Raw genomic sequence first — 27,240 nt, 5'->3', positions numbered from 1 at the left:
TATACTTTTGGTACTGTGTTATATTTACTGTTTTAATAATGTGGTCAATCTTAATGTATTTTACTATTTTTCCAGTTTCATTCATAAAATGAACACAGCAGAATTTAAAAGTGCAACATTCCCAAATGCAGGACCAAGACATCTTTTAGATGATAGTGTCATGGAACCACATGCTCCACTACGGGGGCAGGCAGAGAGCTCCACTCTTTCCAGTGGAATTTCAATAGGTGAGATTTTATCTCAGTCAGTAAAAGTGTCTTGAAATTCAAATTTGTATATTTTTTTCATTATATTTATATGCTACCCCTCCTCCATATTATTTAAACATCATGCATAGGCCCTATCCACACAGCATACATAGGGTAATGGGGGAAGATAAACTTGTGCACACTGCAAACAGGGTTAGTAACCTGATGATTTTTTAATTAAAATCTCCCATGTTGTTAAATTACTCAGTATTTACTGCCTTTTCAATGTCTAGTATAAAGTTCTATAGAACCCTCATGCAAAAACAGTCTCTGGGTTAGGTCTACATTTTCCCCACAGACATAAGACTCATGGGGAGAGAATACAAATGCTTATAAAAAGCAAGTGGGAAAGGAATGACTAGCTTCCCAGCATCCTTTGCAGTGAAAGTTAACTAAAATATGGCCATCAATTGATAGACTCGCTGATCAGAACTTGGCATAAATATCAGTCCATTGACTTAGCAAGGCTTAACTAGGCTGCTAACTTTGATTTGGCTAAAGTCTTTCAGATACTTGTAGTAATCTTTATTACAAAGTAGAATGAAGCCATATTTTCAAGGACATGAAGTACACATGAAAGGACACACATTAGGTCTAGTTTTTGTTTCAACATAAAATTCAGTGTGACATGAAAGTGTGAAGATGTTGAATTCATCTGTTGTCAAGGACAGATGACTTTCTGATTGCTACAGATTTACGTATAGCAATCTCTTCCTGCCCTGGGAAAGGACTCTTTAACTTGGTCCATCACAGCATCTACCTGTGGGTATTCAGAGGCTCCTGGGAAATTTTGTAGGAATTTGGTAAGCAGTTCATCCAAGTCACTGGTTACACATTTGAATAATAGTGTCAAGTTTTGAAGCATGTTTTTTTTCCTGCTGCACCAGTTATTGCTTCTCAGCTTGCCAACAAACTCTGGGCAGGGAGGGAATCAGTTTGGTATACAGACTTCAAAGATTAAAAAGCCAGATCAGGAGATTCAAGTACATTACACCAGACTTAGAGATGCTTTCTCATAATAATATTTTTCCACTTGATTGAGCAACATGACCTGACCCAGAGGGCGAAGGGAGAATTCAATACTTTTACTGTTTGGATCTGGGAGGGGTCTGGCCACAGCTGGCTTTGCTCTCATAATGTGCCAAATTGGTGTACTCCATAAAGTTTTACATTAAGAGATTGGAATGTCTTGAAGATGTTTTCTTGATTGGGTTCATCAGTCGGAACCATGACATTAAACCAGCTCTCCATTAAAAAGACTTTCTTAAGGAGTCCTGAGCTCCTGCAGCCTATCCGGTAACCTCCGGAAGAGCTGTGAAAGGAGAAGATAGCCAGAATGGGTACGGTGAAGAGTGGCCAAGCCATGGGCCAAATGGACTTTGGAATTCACACAACAGCTGTAGGAACAGCCAGCCCTCTGAGGACCACTGTCCCTCAGTCTGGCCTGGCCCCTGCACAAGGAGCCGCTGGACTTCCGCCAGCAACCACACAGCAACAAGGGCCAGCTGGCCAGCCATCTCCCAACCTGTAGTTGCCGGTGCCCACCCTTGGCCTTTTCTCCCTGGAGAGGGATGGTTATCATAGTACTGGGCTACCCCGGGTCCCCCGCTGATCAAAGTCAGGTTCGATGGTAGCTCAGAAAAGCTGGCTTTTTTCCTGAACTAGGTGTGGGCACACCTGGATCGCTATGGGCCGATGTACCACCAATGATGCAGCTTGTGTGGAGGCCATTGTGGCCAACTTGGAGGGAGAAACAGCAGAGTGGGTAACAGTGCTTCATGACGAGGGAAACTCCAAGTTGGGAAACCCAAACATTTTCCTGGGAGAACTCAGGGCCCACTTTGGAGACAGCATGCAAGCCCAATGTGCAGAGTTTGAGATCCATGCCATCAGATAAGGAAACAGGCCACTGACGGAGTATATTCGAGAATTCCAGAGATTGGGGGAAAGGTTGAGGCAATGGCTAGAACTGCTCTTGGTCCACTATTTCTGAGATGGCTTGAACAGGGAACTATGTCACACATTCCTGCCAAGTCAAATGCTGCCTGAAGAGGAACCAGGGAAGACGCCTACTGGGATGGAAAACCTCTGCCACGCCGAGCTCCAGACCTTCCGAGCCTCCTACCTAGTCCATGCTTTCGATGCAGCCAGGAGGAAGGCCATCGGGCACCTATCTGCCCAGCGCCAGCTCCTAGGGAGGCTCCAAGGACCCCAACTTCCCAAAGTGCAAAAAAGCCACCCAAGAAGAAGGGGAAGGAGGAATCTCAAGTGACACACCAGGTCATTGAGGTCTCAACCCCGAACCACAAAGGGGAGAAAACTCTGCCTGGGGAACAAGTTGCAGATGAACCTCTACGAGAGCAAAAGTGAGGGAGAAGATGACCCAATGGTAAGTGGAACCATCAGCCATGTATCAGCCCAGGTGGAGATTGTAGTGCCTAGCTCGGGAACAAGGGGAATGATGAAGGCCCTGATAGGCTCCAGCTGCATGAGATGCCTAATCAGTTTCCAGACAGTTCGCAACCTGGGGTTGCAGGTGCGGAGGTTTCACCAACCTTTGAAGCTTGAGCAAGTCGACGGTTCTATGATAGGGGGATTGCCTGCCTTCTACCTGTGCCAGTGCTCCTGAAGTTAGGTGACCATGAAGAAACCATTTGATTCGTAGTGGCACCGAAGTTGCCTCAGGCCATGATATTGGGGCTAGCCTGGTTAGCAAAGTGGTGCCCCACCATGCATTTGGGAAAGGACAGGAGAGGTGTGGTGATGGCGAAAATGGTTCCCACTTCCTTGAGCAAAAAGCATCCCAGAGCTGAATGTCAAGGGGGGGCAAGGAAGAAGCCCAGTCATTCCTAAAGAATACCAGGATTTAGCAGAGATGTTTAGTGAGAAAGAATGAAACGCCTTGTGTCCCCCCCCCCCCCAATCATCCCATGGACTGTACAATTGAAATCTTGCCTGGAGCAGAACGCCCCAAGCCAAATATGTACTCTATGACTCTGAAAGAGTTGAAGGAGCTGAGAGATTACATTGACAAGAATCTAGCTAGGGGTTTCATCCAGGCCGCTAAATCCAAAGTAGCAGCCCCAGTCCTATTCAAGGAGAAGAAAGGATGGCTCACTGAGATTGTGCGTCAATTTCCATGGGATAAATGGTGTATGTGTAGAGAATATATACCTCCTGCTCCTCAAGAAGGACATTGAAAGTTATGTGAAAAGCTGGCTTCTGGTTTGCACACGCGGCACTTCCAGACGCGCAGGAACAGTCCGCTTCCTGCCGTCCATTCTTTCTCTTTCGGAGGACCCTGAAAAGGGTCGAAAATCACCCTGGAGAGGCGAATACCATGAGGAGGCCTTCCCTGCGATTGCGGAAGGGCGGTAGCCCCTCCGCTTCAATCCGGGAGAACTCCTTTGGCCCGAAGAAGAGACCAGCCATAAAGATGGCTGATCATTAAGCCACTCCCTGCTGAAAGCCAAAAGCACTACCTAGCACAAAGAAGCAATCTGGAGGACCTGGGTGAGACTCTACCTTTTTTACTCCCTTAACTTTTTTCCTGTGGGACTTTTCCTGAAAATTTCTTTCCCCACTTTTTGAGAAAACAACGAATATTTACTTTGGGAACAATCTTAAAGCCTTAAAGAAAATCAAGTAATTTAGCAAAGGAACTGAGTAATTTTATTTGTATTTACTAAAAAGCTCCTATTTTTTGGTGGGGATCTACTACCCTATTTCCTCTCTAAGCTGTGAATTAAGAAAAAAATTTTTTACTAATGCTACAAAAGTTTTATATTAATTTGGAAAAAGAAAGATAATTTCTACATTACATTGTATATGCTATTGATGACATCTTGTGGCGAAACTTGGTACAGCAAGTGATTTTTTCTCCTGTTGTGAGAACTGACTGAAAAACAGAGCTGTCCTTGACATTACTTTTAAAGATATGTGTGGGAACACCTGGCACTGAAAACAACTTTTGGAGGTGGATAATCTTTGACTATTATTAAAATAGCCTCCATGGAAGATTTAGCTGCAAATAACAACAAAATGGATGAATATATCCCACCACTTGATTATAAACTAATACTGGACACGATTTTGGCAATGACAGAGCAAATTAAAGCCAAATTGCGAGAAAAGTCTGGCAACTTAAAGCCACCAAATCAAATTCTGACCTTAAATGAGGAAATAATAATCCAAGAGCAAATAGAAGTAGAAACTAACACTAATACAGGAGATTTCAAAGAACAAATGCAATCTACAGAGAATCTTAAAGTCCAAATTTCAACGTCAACTACAAAACTTACAACTCAAAAAGCAATAGCACCTGAAGAAAGCAACATTAAGAGTGAAGACACTAAAGGCCTTCAAATATACTTTAGTGAGAATGCAACCAATCAAATGACAACCATCACACCAGCTACTACTCTCTACCTAATCCAGATGGAACTGGAAGAAGGAAAAGACATGCCTGATTTAAGGACAACTATATTGGACAGTCAGCAGGACCGTCTGCTGCCAGGAACGACTTCCCATCGCCCTGTGCGCTCACACAGAGAGGGTCTCCTCAGGGTGCCGTCGGCCAGACAATGTTGGCTGGCGACCCCCAAGGGGAGGGCCTTCTCTGTTGGGGTGCCTGCCCTTTGGAATCAGCTCCCACGAGAACTTTGGATGGCCCCAGATCTCCGGTCCTTTCATCGCAACCTAAAGACATACCTTTTCCAACTGGCCGACCTGGACTGACGTTGTGGGTTTTAATTATGTTTTTAATTTTTACTGGTTTTTAGTGGGGCTTTGTAAAATTTAATTTCTTTTAATATTTGTATTTATTGTTTTTATTGTTGTTAGCCGCCCTGAGTCCTTCAGGAGATAGGGTGGCATATAAGTCCCATAATTAAATTAAATTACATCAGTCATCAAAAACTATTAAAGCAAAACTTCAACGGTTACAAAGGAGACATTTTCTTCGCAAAACTGACATTTGGATTCTCTCCCTGGATTCAGATAAGGGGTTTAGGTAGAAAGGGAGATATATTTGAGAATTTAAAGACGCTAAAAGGAAAGCCTGATTGGCACAAAAGGAAGGCAAGAGTTAGATTTTAAAAAAAACTGAACTTGTTTCTTTTTTGGGATCCCTAAAGATAGAGTATAAAAATACCTTTCAATGGATTAAGGGGAATCTCTAAAAAATATAACTGATTTTACATTTAGGTCTTAGATCTGTAAGAGAAGACAAAAGTAAGCTCTTAGAATATAATTCTGAACTATATTATAGAATTTGGAATGATATATCAAAAGATAGTATTTTAACAATTGATGTTAAGACGATGTAAGATAGTGTTTTAATAATTGTTGAATGGTTAAGACAAAAAATATCTTCGTAATGGTGATTTGTTAAGATGAAAATGAGATTTTAATGGTAAAACATAAGAATGTTTTGTAATGAACAATCTTAAGTTTTGTAGACGAGAGAATTATTCTTTATTGAAATAGGGAATTGTGGGTCACCAAGAAATTAAGCTTTCTTTTTTATATTATAGGCTATTCTAGAATATTCTATTGCAATTAGATAAAATTTAAAAACAGGATATTGATATGTATTAGTGAAAATATATTGAAAATTTTGTTAATTGACTAGGTTATAACTAGAAATATATTAATTTGACTATTTTGACTATCTGATAATTAGTGGAATCAGAGAGGGAATCCTTCTTAATGCAACTTGAACTACTGTACCTACAACTTGTTATTTGTTATTTTGACTACCCAACCACCGTATTGCTTCATAAATACATGTATATGTAAATATCAAAAAATCAATAAAACTTGTATAAAAAAGAAAGTTATGTGAAAACCTGTGCCATGTGTATGGCCATGAAGCGCCAACCAGGGAAGAGTCCGGGATTGCTGCAGCAAGTGGCTGACCTGACCCTGCCTTAGGAAGAGATAGCCATGGACTTTATAGTCAAGCTTCCAGAGAGTGGAGGGCATACGGTGATATGGACAGTGGTGAACCTATTCTCAAAGCAGGCCCACTTCACCACATGCTCCAGTCTCCCATTAGCTCAGAGATTGGCCAGGATGTTCCTGCAATATATTTACTGACTTAAATGCATAATCTCGGACCGAGGGGTCCAATTTACTGCCAGGTTTTGGCGTGAATTTGTAAAGCTGATAGGGTCCTCCTAGGGCCTTAGTTCAGCTTTTCATCTGAGTACAAATGAAGCTGCAGAACGAACCAATGCAATGATGGAACAGTACCTGCGTTGTTATGTCAACTACCAGCAGTCTAATTGGGCAGAGCTCCTGCCATTTGCTGCATACAACAAAGTGGTACACGGTAGCACAGGGCTTACCCCATTTAAGATAGCTACAGGAGTGGAGTTTGTGCCAATACCAGAATGCCCAAGAGAGACACCCCCCCATTGGTGACTGGCTGATTGGGTAGATTCCCTAAAAGGCACTTGGGATAATGTGAGGAAAGCACTTTCCAAAGCAACAGAGAATCAAAAGAAACAAGAGGATAAGAAGCAAGCTCCCCAGGGAACATTCCATGTAGGACATTAAATGTGTCTATCCACCAAATATCTAAAGTTGAGGATTCCCTGTAAAAAGCTAGATCCTAAATACCTAGGCCATTTCCTGATCGTGAAAATTATTAACCCAGTGACTGTAGAAATGAAACTGCCTAGAATATTGGGGAAAGTGCACCCAGTATTTCACTGCAGCCTGCTGAAGCAGGCTCAGGGATCGAAACTGAGACCAGTTGAGAAAGAAGCACCTTGTCCAATAATGGTGGAAGGGGAAAAACATTATGAAGTTAAGCAATTTTAGATTCTAGAGTTTATAAGGAGTTGGCTAATTCCAGAAGATGGTGCTAAATTGTTATTGTTCTACTTCATTTCTTTCATAGAGACACACAAACATAATGAAAAGAGGCACAAATACTTATTCATTTACTAAACAAAGAACAAATACTATAGATATAGATATAGATATATATTCATATTTCATATAATGCAATTAAATTATATGCAACTAAACTATTTGAATTTAAGTGAGTTCAAACAGTTAAGTGGGGAGAGAGAAATTGAACATAAAAATTAGTATGCGCAATTAATCTCATAAAACTCCCAGAAATAAGTTGTTTTCTTTTTAAACTAACTGTCATTGCAATTGAGTCAGTTTTATTATGGGTAGAGTTTTTTGAAAAAATTTTCAGGCTTGGTAAATCATAAAGATAGAAAGTTTTTAAATTTATTCATTTATTCTGATTTTAGGTAGCAGTGATGGTTCAGAGCTCAGTGAAGAAACTTCATGGCCAGCATTTGAAAGGTAAGAGACATCAATATATTTTATATTTATTCATACATGTATTTAACATATGAGAATTTTACATTTCCAGATAGAAAAGTGTACCAAGTGTACTAAACTTTCCTGGTATAGTGCTTTTTAATCAAAGCATTGCTTTTCCTACACATGGGTTATATATGTAAGACAAAAAATAATGGCTTAAGTAGTTCGATCAAGTTTTCTGAAGGGTGTATTATCACTAATATTTTGGCAGGGGTCCCAGAATCCTATTTTGTAACAAATTTGTTCAAAGGGAACATATGCAGCTTATATGAGTGGTTCATCATCTACTTACAGCTATTTGGGAGATTGTTGAAAGCAGCTTCCCAAAGCTGAACTCCTAAATCCAAGTGATAGTTCTCCTGTGATGCAGCCTGACCAATTTAAAACAGTAGATGACTGACTTTTCTGTCTTAGTGAATATATATGATTGGCTTATATAAAAACATGCTATAAATCTACTATTGTTTTTAGAAAATTATTATTTTTGTATATCATTGCAGCAGCTTTCAAGTGAAAGGCATTGATCATTTGATAAAGCACCACTATGATCTGAGGTGCTTGTGCAGCTCCCAGTTCAGTACAAATGAAGTGACATAACAAGCTAGTAGAATCATAGTTGATTCTATAAAACTAAAGGTTTTTCTTCTGCAGTATGAACTGTTCAAATACTTTTTATTCCCTGACTTAGATTATCTGTTTTCAGGCCACTATCTTAATGCATTTTTGCTCAGTAATATGCATACAACAATACTTCTATCAATATAAATAGAGGTAGTTCTTGACGTACAAATCCAAGTTATAACAGTTCTGAATGAATGGTGATACAATCGATCCTGAGAGTTCTGGGTATTCCAGCACTCCTCTGGTCACATGATTACCACCTGGTGCATGGTACTCATTTGCATTTACAACAAGTTGCCAAGCACCGCACTATCATAATTGCCATTTGCAACCTTCTGGCTGACTTCCTCAGAAAGTTAATGGGGAAGCCAGCAGAGAATGTTGTAAGTCACTGGAATAAGTTCCCCCATTCTCACATCATCCTCCAGCCCTTCTGCACTCCTGCCACATCAGCCCCTCACACATCATATTCATGCATCATATAATCTCTGAATTTATGCAGAAGAAAAAAGCCAAGATACACTGCTAAACCACTCTATGAGGGAATGTTTTCATATTCTAAGGTAACTACATTGCTTCCTATCACTTGCCCTTTAGAAATGTCTTGTTTTAACTGCAGATGTTATTTATTTAGGATATTGTCTAATCATTCATTGGGATGCCAGTAAGAATATTTTATTGTTATATGTGTTCACACCAAGAACATGTGATCAAATAAGAAGAGATCTTTTGAAAACTGAAATACATGGGTGATTACAGAACAAGAAGTAGCAATGTAGCAGAAAGCAAAGCTTATTATAGTGTTCTAACAAATGATGACTATGAATTCAAAAAATGTAACCCGTACCATTTATAATGGAATCCAACAGGAACAGATTATACCATTCTCTTGGTCCGGTGACAAGAATAGCACGAAATGGCTATTGGAGCCACATGAAGGGCAGCAGGTACCAATCCCTTGTGTTCAAGGGCCAGACATTTTCCTCTGGTGCTGGTGACTGATTTGATAGTGACGTGGTTGTAATCTGACACTCCTGTTCTTTCTAACTATCTTGACATATCACATTGGTGAACATTCTCTATTGAAACAGAATATATGTCTTAAAACTTAATAATATCTTCACAGCCTATGGCTGGCTCATTGTAATCTGCATATCTGATTTTGTAAAATTACTCAAAAAATTCCCAAAATGTTTTACTTAGATCGCTACTTTTAAAAAAAAACCTCTAAACCATCATTTATGATACTGGATGGTACTAGAAGTAATCGGATGGCAAGAGGAATAATGTCGGAACTTTGAAGATTGAGTGAGAATTAAGATGTTGCTTTTTCTTTCTATCCTGAGCCATATAAATTGAAAATCAGATGCCCATTATTTCCAGAAAGGCAGAAAGAAGTGTGGGATAACTGGTATGGCCAGGTACCCCAAATTCAGTTGCCTATCCCCTTCCTTGCCTATCCTCACACCTCTCCAAAATACCTTTGGCAGTTTTTATTAGAAGACAAAAACTATGTCACAAAAAAAATTGCAGTAATAATAATGTCATAAAATAAAAAGGGCTCCCTTTCATCTTGTTTTCTTAGCAATGCTATTCAAAGAACAGAGCATTCCTTGCCTTAAAGTTGCTTTGAATAACATTTTATGAGAACCACTTAAATTCACATCAAGGTCTTTTTACATTCTTCAGTAAACATTAATCTAGCCTCGAATAAGTGTTATTATCTGATGTAATGTGGACAAGTATATGTTCACTTTTGAAGGTTTAGAAAGTTTGTCATCCTAGTTTATTGGCTAAATAGTTGAAAGATATATGGAAGAAACTCTCCAAGGTGTTTCAGAAATTTTTACTTTCTTAAATCTGTCTCTGGAGAATGATGGGTATGCCACATAAGTTGCTTGGTATGCAGTTACACAAACACTTGTGCAGTCAAATATTTCCTGTCATTAAAAGTTGGTCAGCTACTCACTTGTTAGAACACAAGCTATGTTACAGCAGCTTTATTTTAACAGCTCTGGGCCAGCTTTTCTGCTTTCCTGCTGCTTCTGTTATTGCTTTCAAATATCTTGGTATGATATTGTGCATGTATTAAGCTCTTGCTGTTTTTCTTTGTTTTTCTTTTTATACTTTTTTTCATTAACTCAAATGACTACTATAAAACCAAGACTTTTAGCAGATCTGGAAAAGTCTGGAAAGAATTATTTAAAATAAAAGGAATTTTTAAAGTGATTTCAGCTTTTTTGCTAATTAGAATTATTTGTAGCTCTTTGTAGTAGTAAATAATAGTGAAAGTTATAGTTATTTATAAGTCAGTTGTTAGCATGTTAATCAGTGCTGCGCAAGTAAACTATATAAGCCTTCTAAAAGTTTCCATAATTAAATCCAATAATTAAAATGGTAGTTTCGGAAAACATAAATATTAGTGATACTTCAAGAATTTCCATTGAAATACACAATACCTTTCCATACTTTACAGTTGCTCTTTTTTTAGTTCTGCAGAGTCTGAAGATTTAGCTGTTCATTTATATCCAGGAGCTGTTACTATTCAAGGGGTTCTTAGAAGAAAAACTCTGTTGAAAGAGGGGAAGAAACCGACAGTAAGTTATTAAATAAATTATTTAAAATGCTTTCATAATTGGCTTTTCCTGTTTCAAAAGTATTTTAATTTATTTATTTTAATTCACCAATGATTGCTCAAGCATTTGAATTACATACATCTCAGTAGGTCATAAAATATTTAGAAGTTAGTTGATAGGAAAACAGGATATACAATATATAAAATGCAAATTGTGGCATGATATCTCATGACTTATTCAAATAATCTGTGCAGCTACCTCTCCAAACTAATTTCCTATGGATGGTGCTGAAAAATACCTGAGACTGGCTTCTGGTTTTGACATCACAGCAAAGCGGATGCAGAAGACGGAGCCATACCAAGTGTGTGTGACTAGGTGGCTTGGAAATTTGAGAACTAAGTACTTTTAAGACCTTTAAAAAAAAGACTTGAAAAGTTTACAATATAAGTTTTGGATTTAAAAACTGAAAACAGCGTTAATGACATCTAGTGGTGAATTATGGCACTACAACTTATTATGCCTAAAAGAAACCTGGCTTGAAGTCCAGAATTAGATAAGACTCTGGCTGGCCTTGGAAGCTTTTATTTTTGAGAATTGCAGCTGAGAAAAAGGAATAGACTTGGGGGCTACTCATCTGTGTGGCAGAGACGATAATACTACTCTAAAATTGGCCTGTCTGAACTATGAACACAAATACTGACTTTTAGAACTGTATTGTGGAACTATTTTCCTGTTGAAGAAACATACACTATTGCCTGATATGATGGAACATTTTGGATTATAAATCTTGATTGATAAACAACCTTTAGTGGTTCTTTCTTCTCCCTGGACAGAAAGGCTATATTTCTCATTGGACAGAAAAAAATAAATTTTACTTATACTTGCTTAGGGGAGGTTTGAGAATGGATAGTTGGTTGGATAATTTATAAAGGCCACTTACAAAAAAATAAAATGGATGTTCCATACTTAGCTCTAAATGGTAAGAAACCATCCTTAACATCTGTCTCCAGAAGCCTCAGTTTGACATACCACCAAGGAAATACTGATGAACCACAGAAAGAAATTCTCTCCATGTTGAAATTAATACAAGAAACAATTGTATCACCCATGTGCTCGTGACCTCCCGGCTAGACTACTGCAATGCTCTCTACATGGGGCTGCCCTTGAGGACCACACAGAGGCTTCAGCTGGTGCAGAATGCAGCCGCGCGAGTTGTGATGGGAGTTTCCCGAGCTGCATTGGCTTCCAGTTGCCCTCTGGGTGAGATTCAAGGTGCTGGTGATGACCTATAAAGCCCTAAATGGCATGGGCCCAGATTATCTGAGGGAACACCTGCTGCCAGCGTCAATTTCCCATTGTCCTGTGCGCTCCCACAGGGAGGGCCTCCTCAGGGTACCGCCGGTCAAGGATTGTTGGCTGGCGATCCCCAGGGGGAGGGCGTTCTCTGTGGGCGCGCCTGCCCTATGGAATCAATTGCCAACGGAACTCCGGATTGCCCCTGACCTTCGTTCGTTTCGCTGGGACCTAAAAACCTGGCTCTTTGAGCTATCAGGCCTGGACTGAGGGGTTTTAATGATTTTAAATTGGGATTTTAATTCTTGGAGCTATATTTAATTTTATTTTATTTTAACTTAATTTTATACTGTATTGTTTTTAAATTTTGCCCTGTAAACCGCCCTGAGTCCTTCGGGAATAGGGCGGTATACAAATTGAATTAATAAATAAATTGCTTTAGCTTGTGATGAGATTAAAAATAACACAAAGGAGATAAAAGAATAATTTTCTAATTTAAATCTACTAACTCAGAAAATAACTACAGAGAAGGAACTAACAACCCAGAAAATAGAAGGAAAACTAGAGAATGCTGACACAAAAATTGAGGGTGAAAAGAAGAAACTAACGAACAGACTCAGACAAATGAAGGCTTAGAAAACACAATAATATTGGAAATGGAAAAGACATTCTACAAACCAAGATTTCAGAATATACTGGAGGATAAGGAAGAAGAGCTGATGGAATGGAAGATAGAGCCGTTAACAGAACTGTGGGGAACTGGAAAAGGAGGGAGGCTGTTTAATGAATATCAACGGGCTAGTTCTTCCAAAAATACTTTAACTAAATTATTTCTCTTGTTTCAAATAACATACACAAAAACAGAGGAAGAATTATTTGATGATCTAAATGCACTGACTTGGAAAGTTAGTTGGCAAACGAAGAAAGCTAGAGTAAGACTGAAGGAAATAGAAGCTTTGACCTATTAGAGGGGATGTTATATTACCAATTAGATGTTTGAATACAGTTAAGAATAGATTGCTAGAAATAGAAGTATTATTATAACTAGATAGATAGGATTTGTAATCAGAATATCATATCTTGTATGAAAAAGGAAATAAGAATATGCTAAGAACTTTGAATAAGGGAAGCTTTTGGTTACCCAAATATAATTGCTTTTGAAATTATAAATGATTGGGGTATTTTGAACATGGATGGGAAATTAAATTTGAAAAAAGCAAAAATAGGATATGGATTGAATAAATGGATATTGAGTGCAAATGCAATTAAGATATGTTTTGTTTGGAAAAAATATTCTAGATTGATATTATTAACACTATTAGAAAAATATAACAAATGTTGATATGTAACTATTTACTAACAACAATAAGAATTGTATTTGCTTAGTGTGGAAAAATGTTTATTACCAGAAGAGAGAATGAATTGGAGGGTGTAATATTGGATTTAGTTTGAAGAAGCTTACATGTACCACGGAATTACTAATGGACTCAGTCATCACATTTTCTATTAGACACTTGATTGTAAAAATAGAAAATTAATTAAATATAAAGAAAAAAACAAACCTGAGACTGACAGTAGTTCATGTCCAGGAAACAGCTTTTAATTTTAGGGGCTTGGGTATTAGTTTTACATTTCTTTGTGAACCTTCCACATCATCAGGTCAGTCATTGCACTGAACAGCTTTTGCACTATGTAAAGCCATTATCCTATAAAATAATGTTTCACAGTCCTCAGTGAATTAGCATTCGTCTGCAGAAACGCTGCGCTAATAGCAGATACACTAGGAAATTTCTAACATTACTAATGATTTGACATAATAATTTATTACTACTACATCATCCAGATTAGGGAAGTGTAAATAAAATTTTAAAGAATGTTATAGACACTTGTGATAGACAAATAGTCACAGTATTTTATTTATTTATTTATTTTATTTTATTGGATTTGTATACCGCCCTATTCCCGTAGGACTCAGGGCGGTTTACAGGGCAGTTAAAACCATGACTACAAAAAATTAAAAACAATTAAAACAAATTAAATTTAAGCCCCAAGAGTAAATCTAAAACCCAGTTAAATTAACAACCCCACAGTCTGGACCAAACAGATCGAAGAGCCAAGCTTTCAGGTCCCGGCGAAATGAGCGAAGGTCGGGGGCAGTCCTGAGTTCTGTGGGTAGTTTGTTCCATAGGGCAGGCGCACCTATGGAACAGATACTCGTAATAGTTTAGAATAAAAAATAAGCCTAACAGTAATCTCCAAGTCAATACCAATGTGTCAAACCATTTAATAATTTACTAATAATAAGCATATCAGAAATTTTAATTGGAGGCCCTGTTGTACCTAATGGTTTCATTTTTATAGCTTTTCTGAAACATGGCTCCCAGATGATTATCAAGAGGCAGTTCCATAGGGTAGATATTACAGAGGTCTTGCTGTCTCATGTGGATCTCATGTGGCAAGGAACCATTAGCATCCTTCCCAGGATGTGTATGCAGTCCAGATAGGATTCAATTAACATAGACCAGACATGTTAAACACAAGGCCCGTGGGCTGCATCTAGCCCGGGGATCTGCTCTGGAAACAGCGGACTGGCCCGCCGCACCTCGGGCCTCCCTCTGATCCACATATTTTGCCCTCCCGCAATAGTTGAACAACTTGGCCAAGGAGAGCAAGCACAGCAGCAGCAGCCTCGAAGAGGTAAGCGCAGCTGGGCGCCCCCTTGGGGAAGTGGGGCTGTGGGGTCCCTGAACTCGAGGGCTGGGCACTTGACCTCCGCTGCCCAAGGCTCTGGGCAACCTGCATCATCGGGGAGCCCCCACATGGCCTGAGAGGGACGGTGAAGCTCCTGCAGTGGACCATGTCTCGGCGCTCGCCCCAGTCCCACCCTCCGCCAGAGACTCTTGGATCTGTCCCAGGCCTGCCCAGGTCTGCACAGTCACCTCTGACACAAGCGATGTCAAGCTGTCCACACCCACCCAGTAGGACATGCCCAACCCAGCCACGCCCATGCTAGCCACACCCACCCACCCCCCAAGGGCAGCCACAATGCTGATGCGGCCCTCAATGAAATTGAGTTTGACACCCCTGACATAGACAATCTTGCCAAGCCAAATTGAGCATTATAGGTCATTTTAAATTGTACCAAAAGTCTGAAAACCAATGCAGAACCTGAAGCACTGGTGTTAAATGCAAATAGCAGTTGTCCCTGGCCATCAAAAAGGGTGCTGCATTTTGAACCAATTCCAGTTCCAAGTAGCCTTCAAAAGGTAGCCCCATTTACAGCACATTGCAGTATTCTAGGTAGGTGGACACAAAGGTGTGTGACTCTGTTGCCTGGGCCTCCTTCTCTAGGAAGGACTAAACTGGAGCAACAGCCAAAGGTCTTCCTACCTGCAGTTTCCACTTGCCTCAAGTTTAGAAGGAGCCCTAAGTCATGGATGTGTTCCTTCAGAGGTAGTGTTACCACATCCAGAGTACAAAGAGGGCCAGATGATTGCTGTTTAAACAGTAATTCATCCTTGCTGATATTCAACTTCTATTTGTCTTTCCCCTTCTTATAGCTTCCAGGCACTAGGCCAGGACTTCAACCATATTGCTGGCCCCAGTACTGATGATAATTCACCCCAAATGGAAAGATGACTCTCCCAGAGTTAAACATCTGGGGGAGAGAAAAGTGATATGTATGGAATTCCACATTGGAGCAAAAGAGATAATAATAATAATAATAATAATAATAATAATAATAATAATAATAATAATAATAATAATAATAATAATAATAATAATAATAATATAAGGAGGAGGAGGAGGAGGAGGAGAAGTAGTAGTAGTAGCAGCAGCAGCAGTAGTTGGAAGGCACCTTGGAGGTCTTATGGTTCAGAGGTCCCCAACCTTTTGGGCACCAGGGACCGGTTACAGGGAGAAAGATTTTTCTGCGGACTGGAGGGGGTGTGGTTTTGTGTGCTGCCTGCATCCCATGGATGGGGCTTTGCTTGTTTATGCGGCCCGGTTGCTGGCATGCTGCAGCCTGGTACTAGTCCACGGCCCAGGGGTTGGGGACACCTGTTCTAGTCCAACCCCCTGCTTGGGCAGGAAACCTATACCATTTTAGACAAATGGCTGTCCAAACTCTTCTTAAAAACTTCAGTGTTGGAGCATTCACAACTTCTGGAGGCAGGTTGTTCCACTGGTTAATTGTTCTAACTGTCAGGAAGTTTCTCTTTAGTTCTAGGTTGCTTCTCCTTGATTAGTTTCCATCCGTTGCTTCTTGTCCTGCCTTCGGGCGCTTTGGAGCATAGTCTGACTCCCTCTTCTTTGTGGCAGCCCCTGAGATATTGGAACACTGCTATCATGTCCCCGCTCATCCTTCTCTTCATTAAACTAGACATAGCCAATTCCCACAACCGTTCCTTATATGTTTTAGCCTCTAGTCCCATGATCATCTTTGTTGCTCTTCTCTGTACTCTTTCTAGAGTCTCAGCATCTTTTTTACATTGTGGTAACCAAAACTGGATGCAGTATTCAAAGTGTGGCCTTACCAAGGCATTGTAAAGTGGTATTAACACTTCACGTGATCTTGATTCTATCCCTCTGTTAATGCAGCCTAGCACTGTATTGGCTTTTTTGGCAGCTGCAGCACACTGCTGGCTCATATTTAAATGATTGTCCACTAGGACTCCGAGATCCCTCTCACAGTTACCACCTATACTGTACCCCTGCATTTTTTCTTGCCTAAATGTAGAACATTACTTTTTTCACCATTGAAATTTAATTTTGGTAGATAGTGCCCAATGTTCAAGTCTGTCAAGATCCTACTGTATCTTAAGCCTGTCTTCTGGAGTGTTGGCTATTTCTGCCAGCTTGGTGTCATCTGCAAATTTAATGTTCAAAGTAGATCTCTTCTAACCTACCATACTGTCTGGTACCACCCATCAGGAAAGTGTAAAACCACTGTAAAATAGAACCACCACCCCCCAGCCCTTGCAGGCAGGTTAAAAAAAGTGGTTGATATTGTATTAGATTCTGCTAAAAGATGTAAACAGACCAGGAAGGATGTGGTACACTCATCCATGTCCCAAATTAAATGATCCATCAGTGCAACTAAATTATATCAGATCTTTGTTACAGTCATAGACCAGCAAAGTATAACTAAAATATTTTCTGCCCCATGCCCAGGCTTGAACCTCATCTGAAAACATTGCAAGTAACCCTATTTTCTCTACTGCACCACTATTTCCTTAGAAAGGCCAGATTAGACATTTGAAGATGATCCAGACAGGTGTAAAATTGCCCTCTTTTGGAAGATGAACACCACTGCCTATTTGCATACAGACACTTATGATGATCTTTGAAATGAGGAGGTTTATTTTTAAATTTAATCTAAATTTAAGTCAAGATTATCTTGCTAATCCCCCTTTTTGTTTAATGAGGTTTGAATAAGTAGATATTGATCTCCTGCCATGACAGCCAAAAATAACTGGTTGTCCCAATCTCCCTGTGAGATATAAGGAGTTCCAAGAATATGCATTAAGGTTTTTTACCCTGTAAGCCAGTCTTAACATATAAGCCAACGATATAGACTATAATGAAAATTCTTTAGCAATAAAGGATATAATGGCTTCTAAGTATATATCTCTATATATAGTTGTACCAGTGCTGTAACTAGCATGTAAAACTGCCCAGTTTGGAAAGGGTTTATCAATCCTACATTGGTTTGGTGGCTCACAACATAGTTTTGGTTTTCTTGGTGATCCTCAAGCCCTAGATTGGAAAGAGATGTTACTTGTTGCATTTGCTCTTGGGGTGACTAAAAGACATATTGCAGTTTGAGAATCCTGAATCAACGCCAAGTATATGCTTTTAAATTTCCATGTTTACTAAACTGCACAAAATGTTATTTTATTACAGCATATAATGTGGATTACAGCTAACAATATCCTAAAAGTCTCATTCTGCTTAGTTAATGTGTAAAATGGATAGGAGTAAAATATATACAAAATTAAGATGCAATGGCAGATACCTTTTTTATTTATTAACCTTGTGATTTTCTAATCATCTAGGTAGCTTCTTGGACCAAATACTGGGTGGCTTTGTGTGGAGCACAGCTTTTCTACTATGCTGCAAAGTCTTTAAAGGCTACAGAAAGAAAACACGTGTGTATTGTATTTTTGCTTTCAGCTGGGAGAGATAGTTTTTGGCAGAAGGGTTTTTTCAGCCTTTCAGTGTGAATGCTGCATATTGTGCAACACTGAATTGCCATCATTCTATAAATTTCATATTGTCAATATATGTTATTCATTTGCTTCCTCTATTTTAATCTTGAACTTTGCTGCAAGCAAGTTGTAGTAATTTTTAAAACTAATTCCAAAATTCCTGCTGTAATTGTTGCAGAAAGGTCCAAATCTAGAATCTGTACAAGCAGCCTTATAATTCAGTTGAGTTTTTCTGTGCATGGAAAAATAGAAACTTTCAGCCCACACAGGGAGATTCAAAGAGAAAAAGGGCTTTCCATAATTGACATAAAACTTGCTTATGTGACGCCGCTGTTTGTGGATCAAGGTCCAGTTTCACATTAACTCTGAATATATAAAATACTGTATCCCTTTTTTGAGTTTACTTAATCTGTGTTGCATTACAAAAGCGAGCAGGTCAACTCTGCTCTTCTTGTTGCAGCCATTATTTTTAATGCAAATATTGCAGTACTCTTTGTTTTTATTTTATTTTCATTGATGTTCCCCTCGCCCCTACTCTTAGTTCAAATCTACACCAAGTAAGAATGTGTCCGTAGTGGGTTGGATGGTTATGATGGCTGATGATCCAGATCATCCGGATCTTTTCCTACTCACAGATTCCGAAAAAGGTCAGTAACATTAGTTACTAGTAGTAAATTCTTGATTTAATCATCTTTAGAAATAACTAACACTGCAGTGCTCACCTTTGTCCAAATTAGACATCAGCAGATTTTCCCCCCCAAATAGTCAAAGTCTGTTCCAATCAGTCCAGAAAGTATTCAGTGCTCTCCTTCAAATTGAGATTCAGTATTAACCCATTTTACTGATAATACTAAATCCCATTTCGAAGGGAACAGTGAATATTGTCTCGACTTTTCATTTGTGTCTTGGAACAATCATTTGGCATTTAATGGATACCTCTTCCCTGTTATTTGGACATCAGTGGTTGTTATTAAAAGAAAATTAAATATAACAATCATGTTGTTACATTCAACAGATACCTTTTCCCTCTGATTAGTTGTTAAATCAATTATAGCAAGTCTTCAGTTTTCATTTAAGGATAGTTCAAAGTTACCACAGCTTATGAAAAAATCACTTATAACATGTATTTGCATTCATAACTGTCACAGCACTTACACTGTCACATGATTGTAATTTGGATGCTTGGCATCTGGCTCACATTTACAACCAGTTGCAGCATCCTGCAAACGCGTGATCATTATTTGCGTCCTTTGTTGCCAATTTCCAGCAAAAAATGTCATAAAATCATTCTGGCTTAACTTACAACCACAATAACTTACAATGGAAATTCTGGTCCATTTTGGGTTGTAAATCAAGGATTCCTGTACAAAACTTACTTCAGACTTTAATTATAGTAGTGAGTTGTGATGTAGCAAAGTGAACGGGGTCATGATTCTTGAAGACAGGACTAAAAAGAATTACATAAACCATTAATAGATATTTATTTATCTATTGTTGGAAAGTCATTTTGAATGTTTTAATCAAATTACTTTTTTGAAAACAAAAATCTATCTCAAGTCCCCCAAGAACTAAAAACTGATGAGGGGAATTCAGAATGCAAGCAGTGTGAGGTTAGTTTTTATTTTAATAAGTCATCTGACCTAAACAGTCAACATGGAGAAATGATAGAGCATCTGGCCTGGAATGTTATTGTAGCAGCTCAGAAACTTTATATGCCAGGAAGATGAATCTCAGGTGGATTTTGCCTTCTTACCAAATAGTGAGAAGTTACCTAATACTGTAGGTGAATAATTTGTGATGAAGATGACTTTATATTACAAATAAAACTACTTGACTTATTCCATTAAAGAAATATGGGACATATGTTTACAATTCTATACAGTTTTTCTCAGAAGACATTCTTGATTGGCTGTATCAGTGTATATTTTATCATATATTAAAAAATACTGGTAGTGTCCATTGCTAGATATTTTTTTTTGTATGATAGGTCAAAGAAATGGCTACAAGATTTGCTCCAGAGAGTTAGGGACTCTGCCAAGTGGATTTTGAGAGTGTTCAAGTAAAAATAATAAATTCAGTCAGTGGAAACAAATGATTGCATTTCACCCACTAGTTCTTTTTTTTAAAAAATGTTTAATTGAAAGTATGAGATGGTTTTAATTTTTAATGGAAAACTCATATTGTCATTCAGGGAATTCGTACAAGTTTCAAGCTGGTAACAGAATGAATGCAATGCTGTGGTTCAAGCATCTGAGTGCTGCCTGCCAAAGCAACAGACAACAGGTGAAAGAGCAAAAATTATGAAGTCATGCTTTAGTTGCTAGTAAGACCTGAATATAAAGTGGTTCCTCACAAGATACCAAAAAAATTGTATATTGCTGTATTGCTCTGTTCCAACTCAGTGCGGGTGGGGGTGATGTCATGGTTCCGAACTCCAAGGCAAGAGGTTTCCTTAAAGAATATGTTTATTGACTACAAATTATCCGCACAGTCAAAAGTGAAACCAAGTCTAGAGTTCCCTCCAAAATGTTACAATGTTACAAAGTTAAACTTCCCACCCCAGCACTATGTAATCAGCTAAGTTCCCCAATAGAATACTTTGGCAGGCTTTCTAATGGAAGGCTCAGCCTGCCAAAAGTCAGGCAGCAATGACCTTGGTTCCCAGGGGACAAGATATTGTTTAGTCTAACATTAAAACCACCCATCCCCCTTCCCAGTACTGTGGCAATTGAAAACGAAGCAAAAATGGCTTCAACCAAGATTGTTGCAGAGTTGACAGTCACATCCGCTAGAGAGAGAACAAATCCTGCAGACAAAGAAAAGTTAGAGTTAGGAATCTCCCCAAGGCTTATGAGGATGCTTGTGAAAAAATCTCTGTATTAGCCTATCTGCCTTAACGTCAGCACTTTTTACCCATGTAGCTTCTGATAGTAGGTATGCCTTCCACTACTAAATACTGTAATTTCCTTTGTACAATCTAGAATCAAGAATTCATTTTATTTCATAATGTGTTTCCCCCTGCACTAAAAGGGGACCAGGTGCTTTCTTGGGAACAGGTCTTAAGGAGGACTCCCTGACAAGTTTTAGTAAACTGCAGTGGAAAACAGGGTGGACTTTCGTCAATAAACGAGGGAGTTTAAATTCTACTGTAACAGGGTTTATAATTCAAACTACAGGGAAGGGACCAAAGAATTTTGGTCCTAATTTTTTATTAGGCAATTTGAGTCTTAAGTATTTTGTAGAGAGATAGACTATCTCCCACACATGAAACGGCTTCTGAGACCGTTTCTTGTCTGCCTACTCTTTGTAAATTTTTGAGGCTTTCACTAAAGTTTTTTTTCATTCTCCCAAACAGTTTTCCAGGATCTAAGGTTTGAGAGGTGGGAGGCTCCTGCATGTACTCAGGCATAGGAATGAAGTCTCAACCTGTAGCTATTTTAAAAGGAGTAAGTCCAATGCTACTATGCACAGTGTTATTATAAGCTACTTCCGCAAAAGGGAGGAAGTCAGCCCAGTTCATCTATTGGTAATCAGCATAGCATCTAATGTATTGTTCCACCATTGAGTTCGCTTTCTCAGCCGCTCCATTCATATTCGGCTGAAAAGCTGACGATAGTCCTTCTGTGGATCTGATTAGCTTGAGGAAGTCCCTCCAAAACTTTGCAGTAAATTGAACACCCCTATCTGAAATAATTCTCTTTGGTGCTCTGTGAAGACGGTATATATGTTTAAAGAACAGCTTGGCTAATTTTTTTGCGGAGGGGAGACTGGAACAGGTTATGAAATGTGCCTGCTTCGAAAAAAGGTCAATGACAGTCCATATTACTATGCTATCCCTACTTTCTAGTAATTCCACAATAAAATCCATGGCAATCTCCTCCCAGGGTTGGGAGGGGTCTGCTACCTGCTGCAATAATCCAGGAGGCTTTCCAGGACATTTTTTCATGGCTGCACAAGTTGCACAGCTCTTCACATAACTTTCCACATCCTTTTTCATACTTGGCCACCAAAATTGCCTCCTGACCAGATGTAAAGTCTTTAGAAACCCAAAGTGGCCAGCCTGTTTGGCATCATGGCTGCACTGAAGTGCTTGGACTCTTATGTGTTCCTGGCGAGTACAGTTCTGATCCCTTCCAGGCTAACTCATCTCGATAAATCAGTATGGTTTTATTTGCCTGGAACCAGGAGTCGGTTTTTAATTCCTCCTTAAGGTTTTTTTGTCAACCTCCAGGCGTTATCTGAGAAACTGACTGTAGTGGAATGATGGAGAATCTCTTGGCAACTTTTATACTGGGGCATTCTGGACAAGGTGTCAGCCAAAAAATTCTTTCCCCTGGGGAAATAATTTAAACTAAAATTGAAACAGTTAAAATACTATGCCCAACGAACTTGTTTGGGAGATAACTTATGGGGGTTTTCAATGCCTCTAAATGTTTATGATCAGTCCACACTTCAAAAGGGAACTTTCCCCCCTCAAGGAAATGACGCCAAGTCAACAGGGCCCATCTTACTGCAAAAGCTTCCTTCTCCCAAACAGCTCACAGCTTTGCTCAGTGTCCATTAATTTCATGGAGGTGTAGGTGCAGGGTTGTAAGTCTCCCCTTTGGTTTCTTTGCAGAAGGACTGCCCCCACAGCTACATCACTGGTATCAGCTTGGATGATGAATTGCTCATCTGGGTTGGAGTGTTTGAGAACAGGTTTGGCTGCAAACAGTCTTTAAGTTCTCAAGTGCAACTTGGCACTCTATAGACCATGGCAGGGCTTGACAGGTTCCCTCCGCCTTTTCCAGTTTTTAATAGCTCAGTAATTGGCAAAGCTATCTCAGAAAAAGAGGGGATGAATTGCCAGTAGAAGTTTGTGAATCCCAAAAAACGTTGAAGTTGTTTACTGGTCCGTGGGGGCTGCCATTGTAGTATGGCTTTAACCTTGGCTGGATACATTTCCACCCTGTCACTGGAAATTCTGTATCCTAAGTAGTCTAGATACTTTTGACGGAATTCACATTTTGAGAGTTTTGCATAAAGTTGGCTTTCAGCAGTTTTTTTAGTACTTCACACACTAACGTGCTCTGCCATGGTCCCTGTGTAAATGAGGATGTCGTCAAGATAGACTAGAACCCCTTTGTACAAGTGGTCATGCATCACTTGATCAGTCAATTGCATGAATACGACTGGGGCTCTTTGAAGACCAAAAGGCATAAGTTTGAACTGAAAACTCCCTAGATGTTGTTAAAAGCTGTTTTCCACTCAACTCCTTCTTTAACTCTCACTTGATAGTATGCCTCTCTTAGGTCTAATTTGGTAAAAAAAAAACTTTCCTTTTGCTAAATGGACCAGCATTAAGAATATGTACCACGCTGACAGCATTTAACCCTTTAAAATCAACGCACAGCCTCAGTGATCCATCCTTCTCTTTGAAGAGCACAGGGGCAGCTACACAGGATTTAGTTGGCTCAATGAATCCCCTGGCTAAGTTCTTATCGATATACTCTCTCAGCTCTTTTAACTCTCGTGGAGTCATAGAGTACATTTCAGGCTTTGGCACCCGACAAAAACTCAGTGGCACAGTCAATCATTTGGTGGTGTAGAGGACATCACATTCCTTCTCGCTGAATGCATCATCTAAGTCTCGGTATTCGCTTGAGATGAGATGAGTCCCAGGTAGGGGGCCCATGACGGATTTCAGAGAGCCCATGGTTCTCATTTTCTGCAGCCCCTCGTGTATCAGTGGCCAGAGTAGGAGGCAAAGGCCCCATTGCTAATCTCAAATTCCTCACTCCATTTTCCCACCAGAGCATAGGGTGCCACTTATCAAGCCAGGCTAATCCCAAAATTACAGTTTCAGTCATTTTTGGGACCACTACAAAACAGATGAGTTCCCAATGCCCCCCCATTTCCAGGCACACTGGTTTGGTTAGGTGAGCTCCCCCTATAAGAGATCCATCAGCTTGTTCAAACCTCATAGCTATGGGCAATAATTTGGCACGAATGCCTAGCTTTTGGGGAGGTTGATTAGGCATCTGGTGCAGCCTGAGTCAGTTAAAACATGCAAGTCCATTTGAGCACCTGCTTAGGGACTAAGAGCTTTGCAGAGATGGCAAAAGGCAGGACAGAGTGACTCACCATTGAGTTGTCTTCTCCCTCGTTGTCATTGTCATAAGGGGCCAGTGTAGGCAAGTGCTCTGCTCATTATTTCCCCTGGGAAGGAGAAATTACCCATGCAGCTTGCTTCTGGCTAGCCCAATTCAACTTTTCTCGCACTGCGCAAGGTTTCCTCTTGGGTTTTGTGGAGGCAGCAGGCGCACTCTTAGCTGGAGGAAATGGGATTGGACAATCAGCTGCTTGATTTCCAAGCTGCCCAAACCTGAAACACTTGATCCAGGGGGGTCCAACAGGTACTCGAGGAAAGCCAGAGGCTGTGGTAGGAGGAGGGCGTCGGCCCACCCTGGCGTCTTTCTTGGGTTTGCCTTGGTCTGGACTCCAATGCTGTGGGTCTGTGATAACGGTCTAGCTTGATGTCTAAGGTTATAGCCAGGCGGTACCATTCGCAGAGTTGGTCAGGGATCCCCCTGTAGGTATACACATTGAATAATTTACAGTCTGAGCCTGCCTTGAAGTGGTGAATTAGTGATCACTCAGGCCACTGCCTGATCCATCCAGCCACTTTCCAGAATTCTCTTAGATATTCTTTCGCTGGCCGGCCCCTCTGCTTCAAATTATGGATGTCCTTTTCAGCTTGCAGGGCTTGGGATTCATCTTTGAGTCTGGCGCTCAACTCACCCATAAACAAATTGATGTCCCACAATTCTGGTGCCTGTTCATCGTGTAGGCCAGTTGCCCATTCGGCAGCTTCCCCTTCCAGGTTCACTGCTATGACATCAACCATTCTGGCTCTGTCCAGGTAAGCATTTGCATAACGATTCAGGTGAGCCCACACCTGATTCAGGAAGAAAGACAGTCCCCATCAAAGTGGATTTGATAGGAGGCGGGCCCACCGGCTGTTGCCCCCAGTAAGCTTGCTGTATACCTGGCCACTGGTGCTGGGGTGACAGAAGGTGGGGCCAGGCTCTTGGGCTTGCAGGACATTGATCTCGGGGCTCTGCCAACGCTCTGGACTCGAGGTTAAGGCTGGTCTAGGCAGCGGGGATGCAGCACGAGTCATCGCTATGGGACTTGGGCTTCGCTGAGGAGGTGGAAGAGTTGGGGAGTGTCTGTCACCTATTCCACTGGAAATAACCTGGCAGGGCAATCAGCTCCACTTCCCCAATCTCAGGTCAGTCAAGCTTCTCCCTCAACCTCTCGATGTAGTGGCTGTGGATGGCGGTCAGGTACCTCCACTCCCCTGATTCATCCCAGCCAGCTGGCCTCTTCGCCTTCCTCAGCACAGGTGAACGAGAGCCATGGGATGAGATCAGTGGGAATTCAACCTCAACAGCCTTAAAGGTGCTCCACCGCTGCAGGGCAGCACCTGATCTCCAATTCACTCCGAGGGTCAGTATTTCTTCTTGCTGCCTCAGCATCTCCGACAGGGTCGCCTGGGCTTTCAGCCTTGCTCCTGCTGCAGGGGCTGCACTCTCCGCCTGGGCTATAGCCTGCGTTCCATCAGCCAATGTCGTGCCGAGGCCAGTGGCCGACTCCCCCTTCTTCTCCATCTCTATCTCTTTCCTGCGTCTTTGTTGTCCTCCTAAAAGGGTTAGGTAGGCAACTGGGGCTCAGGATCCAAGTTTTAAAGTTTGAAGGAGACTTGGTTTAATGTCATGGTTCTGATAGATGAGACCAGTAAAAGCAGAACTCCTAGGCAAGAGGTTTCCTTAAAGAACATGTTTACTGGCTACAAAGTATTAGTACAGTCAAAAGTGAAACCAAGTCTTGAATTCCCTCCCAAGTGTTACAATGTTACAAAGTTGAACTTCCCACCCCAGCACTTTTTAATCAACTACATTCCCCAACAGAATCCTCTGATGGGCTTTCTAATGGAAGGCTCAGCCCGCCAAAAGTCAGGCAGCTATAACCTTGGTTCCCATGGGACGAATTATTGTTTAGTCTAACATTAAAACCACCCATTGCCCCCTCCCAGTACTTTGGCAACCAAAAACAAAGTAAAAATGGCTTCAGCCAAGATTGTTGCAGAGTTGACAGGTGGGTTGAGGGTTCTTTTGGATTAGGAAGCAGGTGCACACCACTTCCTTAAGAATCCCTGTTTAGATTCAGCTGCCGAATGTCTTAGAAGTGGCTTCTAGGTACTCTTTAAGTTTCAGTTTAAAGATAACATTGGTCATTCTAATTTATTACCTTTATTGGGAACTAGATGAGTGACCACATACCTCTTGATCATTTAGCCTCTTAGCAGGTTTTGATACCCATCAACCTGTGATATTCTAGACGGGGGGGGGGGGAATTGGAGGCATTGTTTCAAGCTCTTATCTTTCCTGCATTGATAATTCTAATCAATGATTGACAAGGAAGAAAGGTCAACCCAGTGACTGCTCACATGGGATTCAGAAAAGTTCATTGGGCTGTCCCCTTCAACATCTATATAAAGCTCCTGGAAGAGGTCATTCATTAGTTTGTGGTACAGTAACATCTATATGCTGATTATACTGAGATTTATATTGCTACCCTGGGCTCATCAAGGGATCCCACTGATGTTTTCATCTAACTCCTGGAACATGTTGGGAACTGGATGGAAACAAACAGAGTACAGTCGAATCCATGCAAGACATAGTTGCCATTTGTTCATTGCATTTCTCCTTTTGCTCTAGAGTTGCCTCTAGAGCAGGGGTGTCAAACTTACAACATCGTGTGACGTGTCACGATGTATCGTGACTTTTTTGCCATTCTCGGCAATGGGGTGGGCGTGGTTTCGCTATAATGCATCTGACCTGTGGGCCGGCAGTTTGACACCCCTGCTCTAGAGGGAGAAGCACACAACTTAGAGTT

The 27,240-nt window shown here is 40.4% G+C and overlaps 1 protein-coding gene across 3 annotated transcripts in view; it reads left to right on the top strand.

The window, feature by feature from the left end:
* The window catches only part of RALGPS2 (Ral GEF with PH domain and SH3 binding motif 2), a 113,314-nt gene that overhangs the window by 80,897 nt on the left and 5,177 nt on the right, over positions 1-27,240 (top strand). Inside the window, exons 13-20 of one of the 3 annotated variants that reach the window (XM_081325785.1) lie at positions 76-227; positions 7,523-7,577; positions 9,089-9,166; positions 10,711-10,816; positions 18,148-18,240; positions 18,842-18,947; positions 20,492-20,583; positions 21,656-21,858. In XM_081325785.1, the coding sequence (XP_081181911.1) occupies positions 76-227; positions 7,523-7,577; positions 9,089-9,166; positions 10,711-10,816; positions 18,148-18,240; positions 18,842-18,947; positions 20,492-20,583; positions 21,656-21,670 (697 nt within the window). In that variant the 3' untranslated portion in view covers positions 21,671-21,858. Of the gene's footprint in view, positions 1-75; positions 228-7,522; positions 7,578-9,088; positions 9,167-10,710; positions 10,817-12,601; positions 12,810-18,147; positions 18,241-18,841; positions 18,948-20,491; positions 20,584-21,655; positions 21,859-27,240 lie in introns of those variants that run through there. The other 2 variants (XM_081325784.1, XM_081325786.1) reach the window with 2 other exon arrangements.

This window comes from Vipera berus (assembly GCF_964194415.1).
Source record: "Vipera berus genome assembly, chromosome: 3".
NCBI lineage: Eukaryota > Metazoa > Chordata > Lepidosauria > Squamata > Viperidae > Vipera > Vipera berus.
The sequence above is the reverse complement of the archived record's forward strand: the minus strand, read 5'-3'. Positions and strand labels throughout refer to the sequence as shown.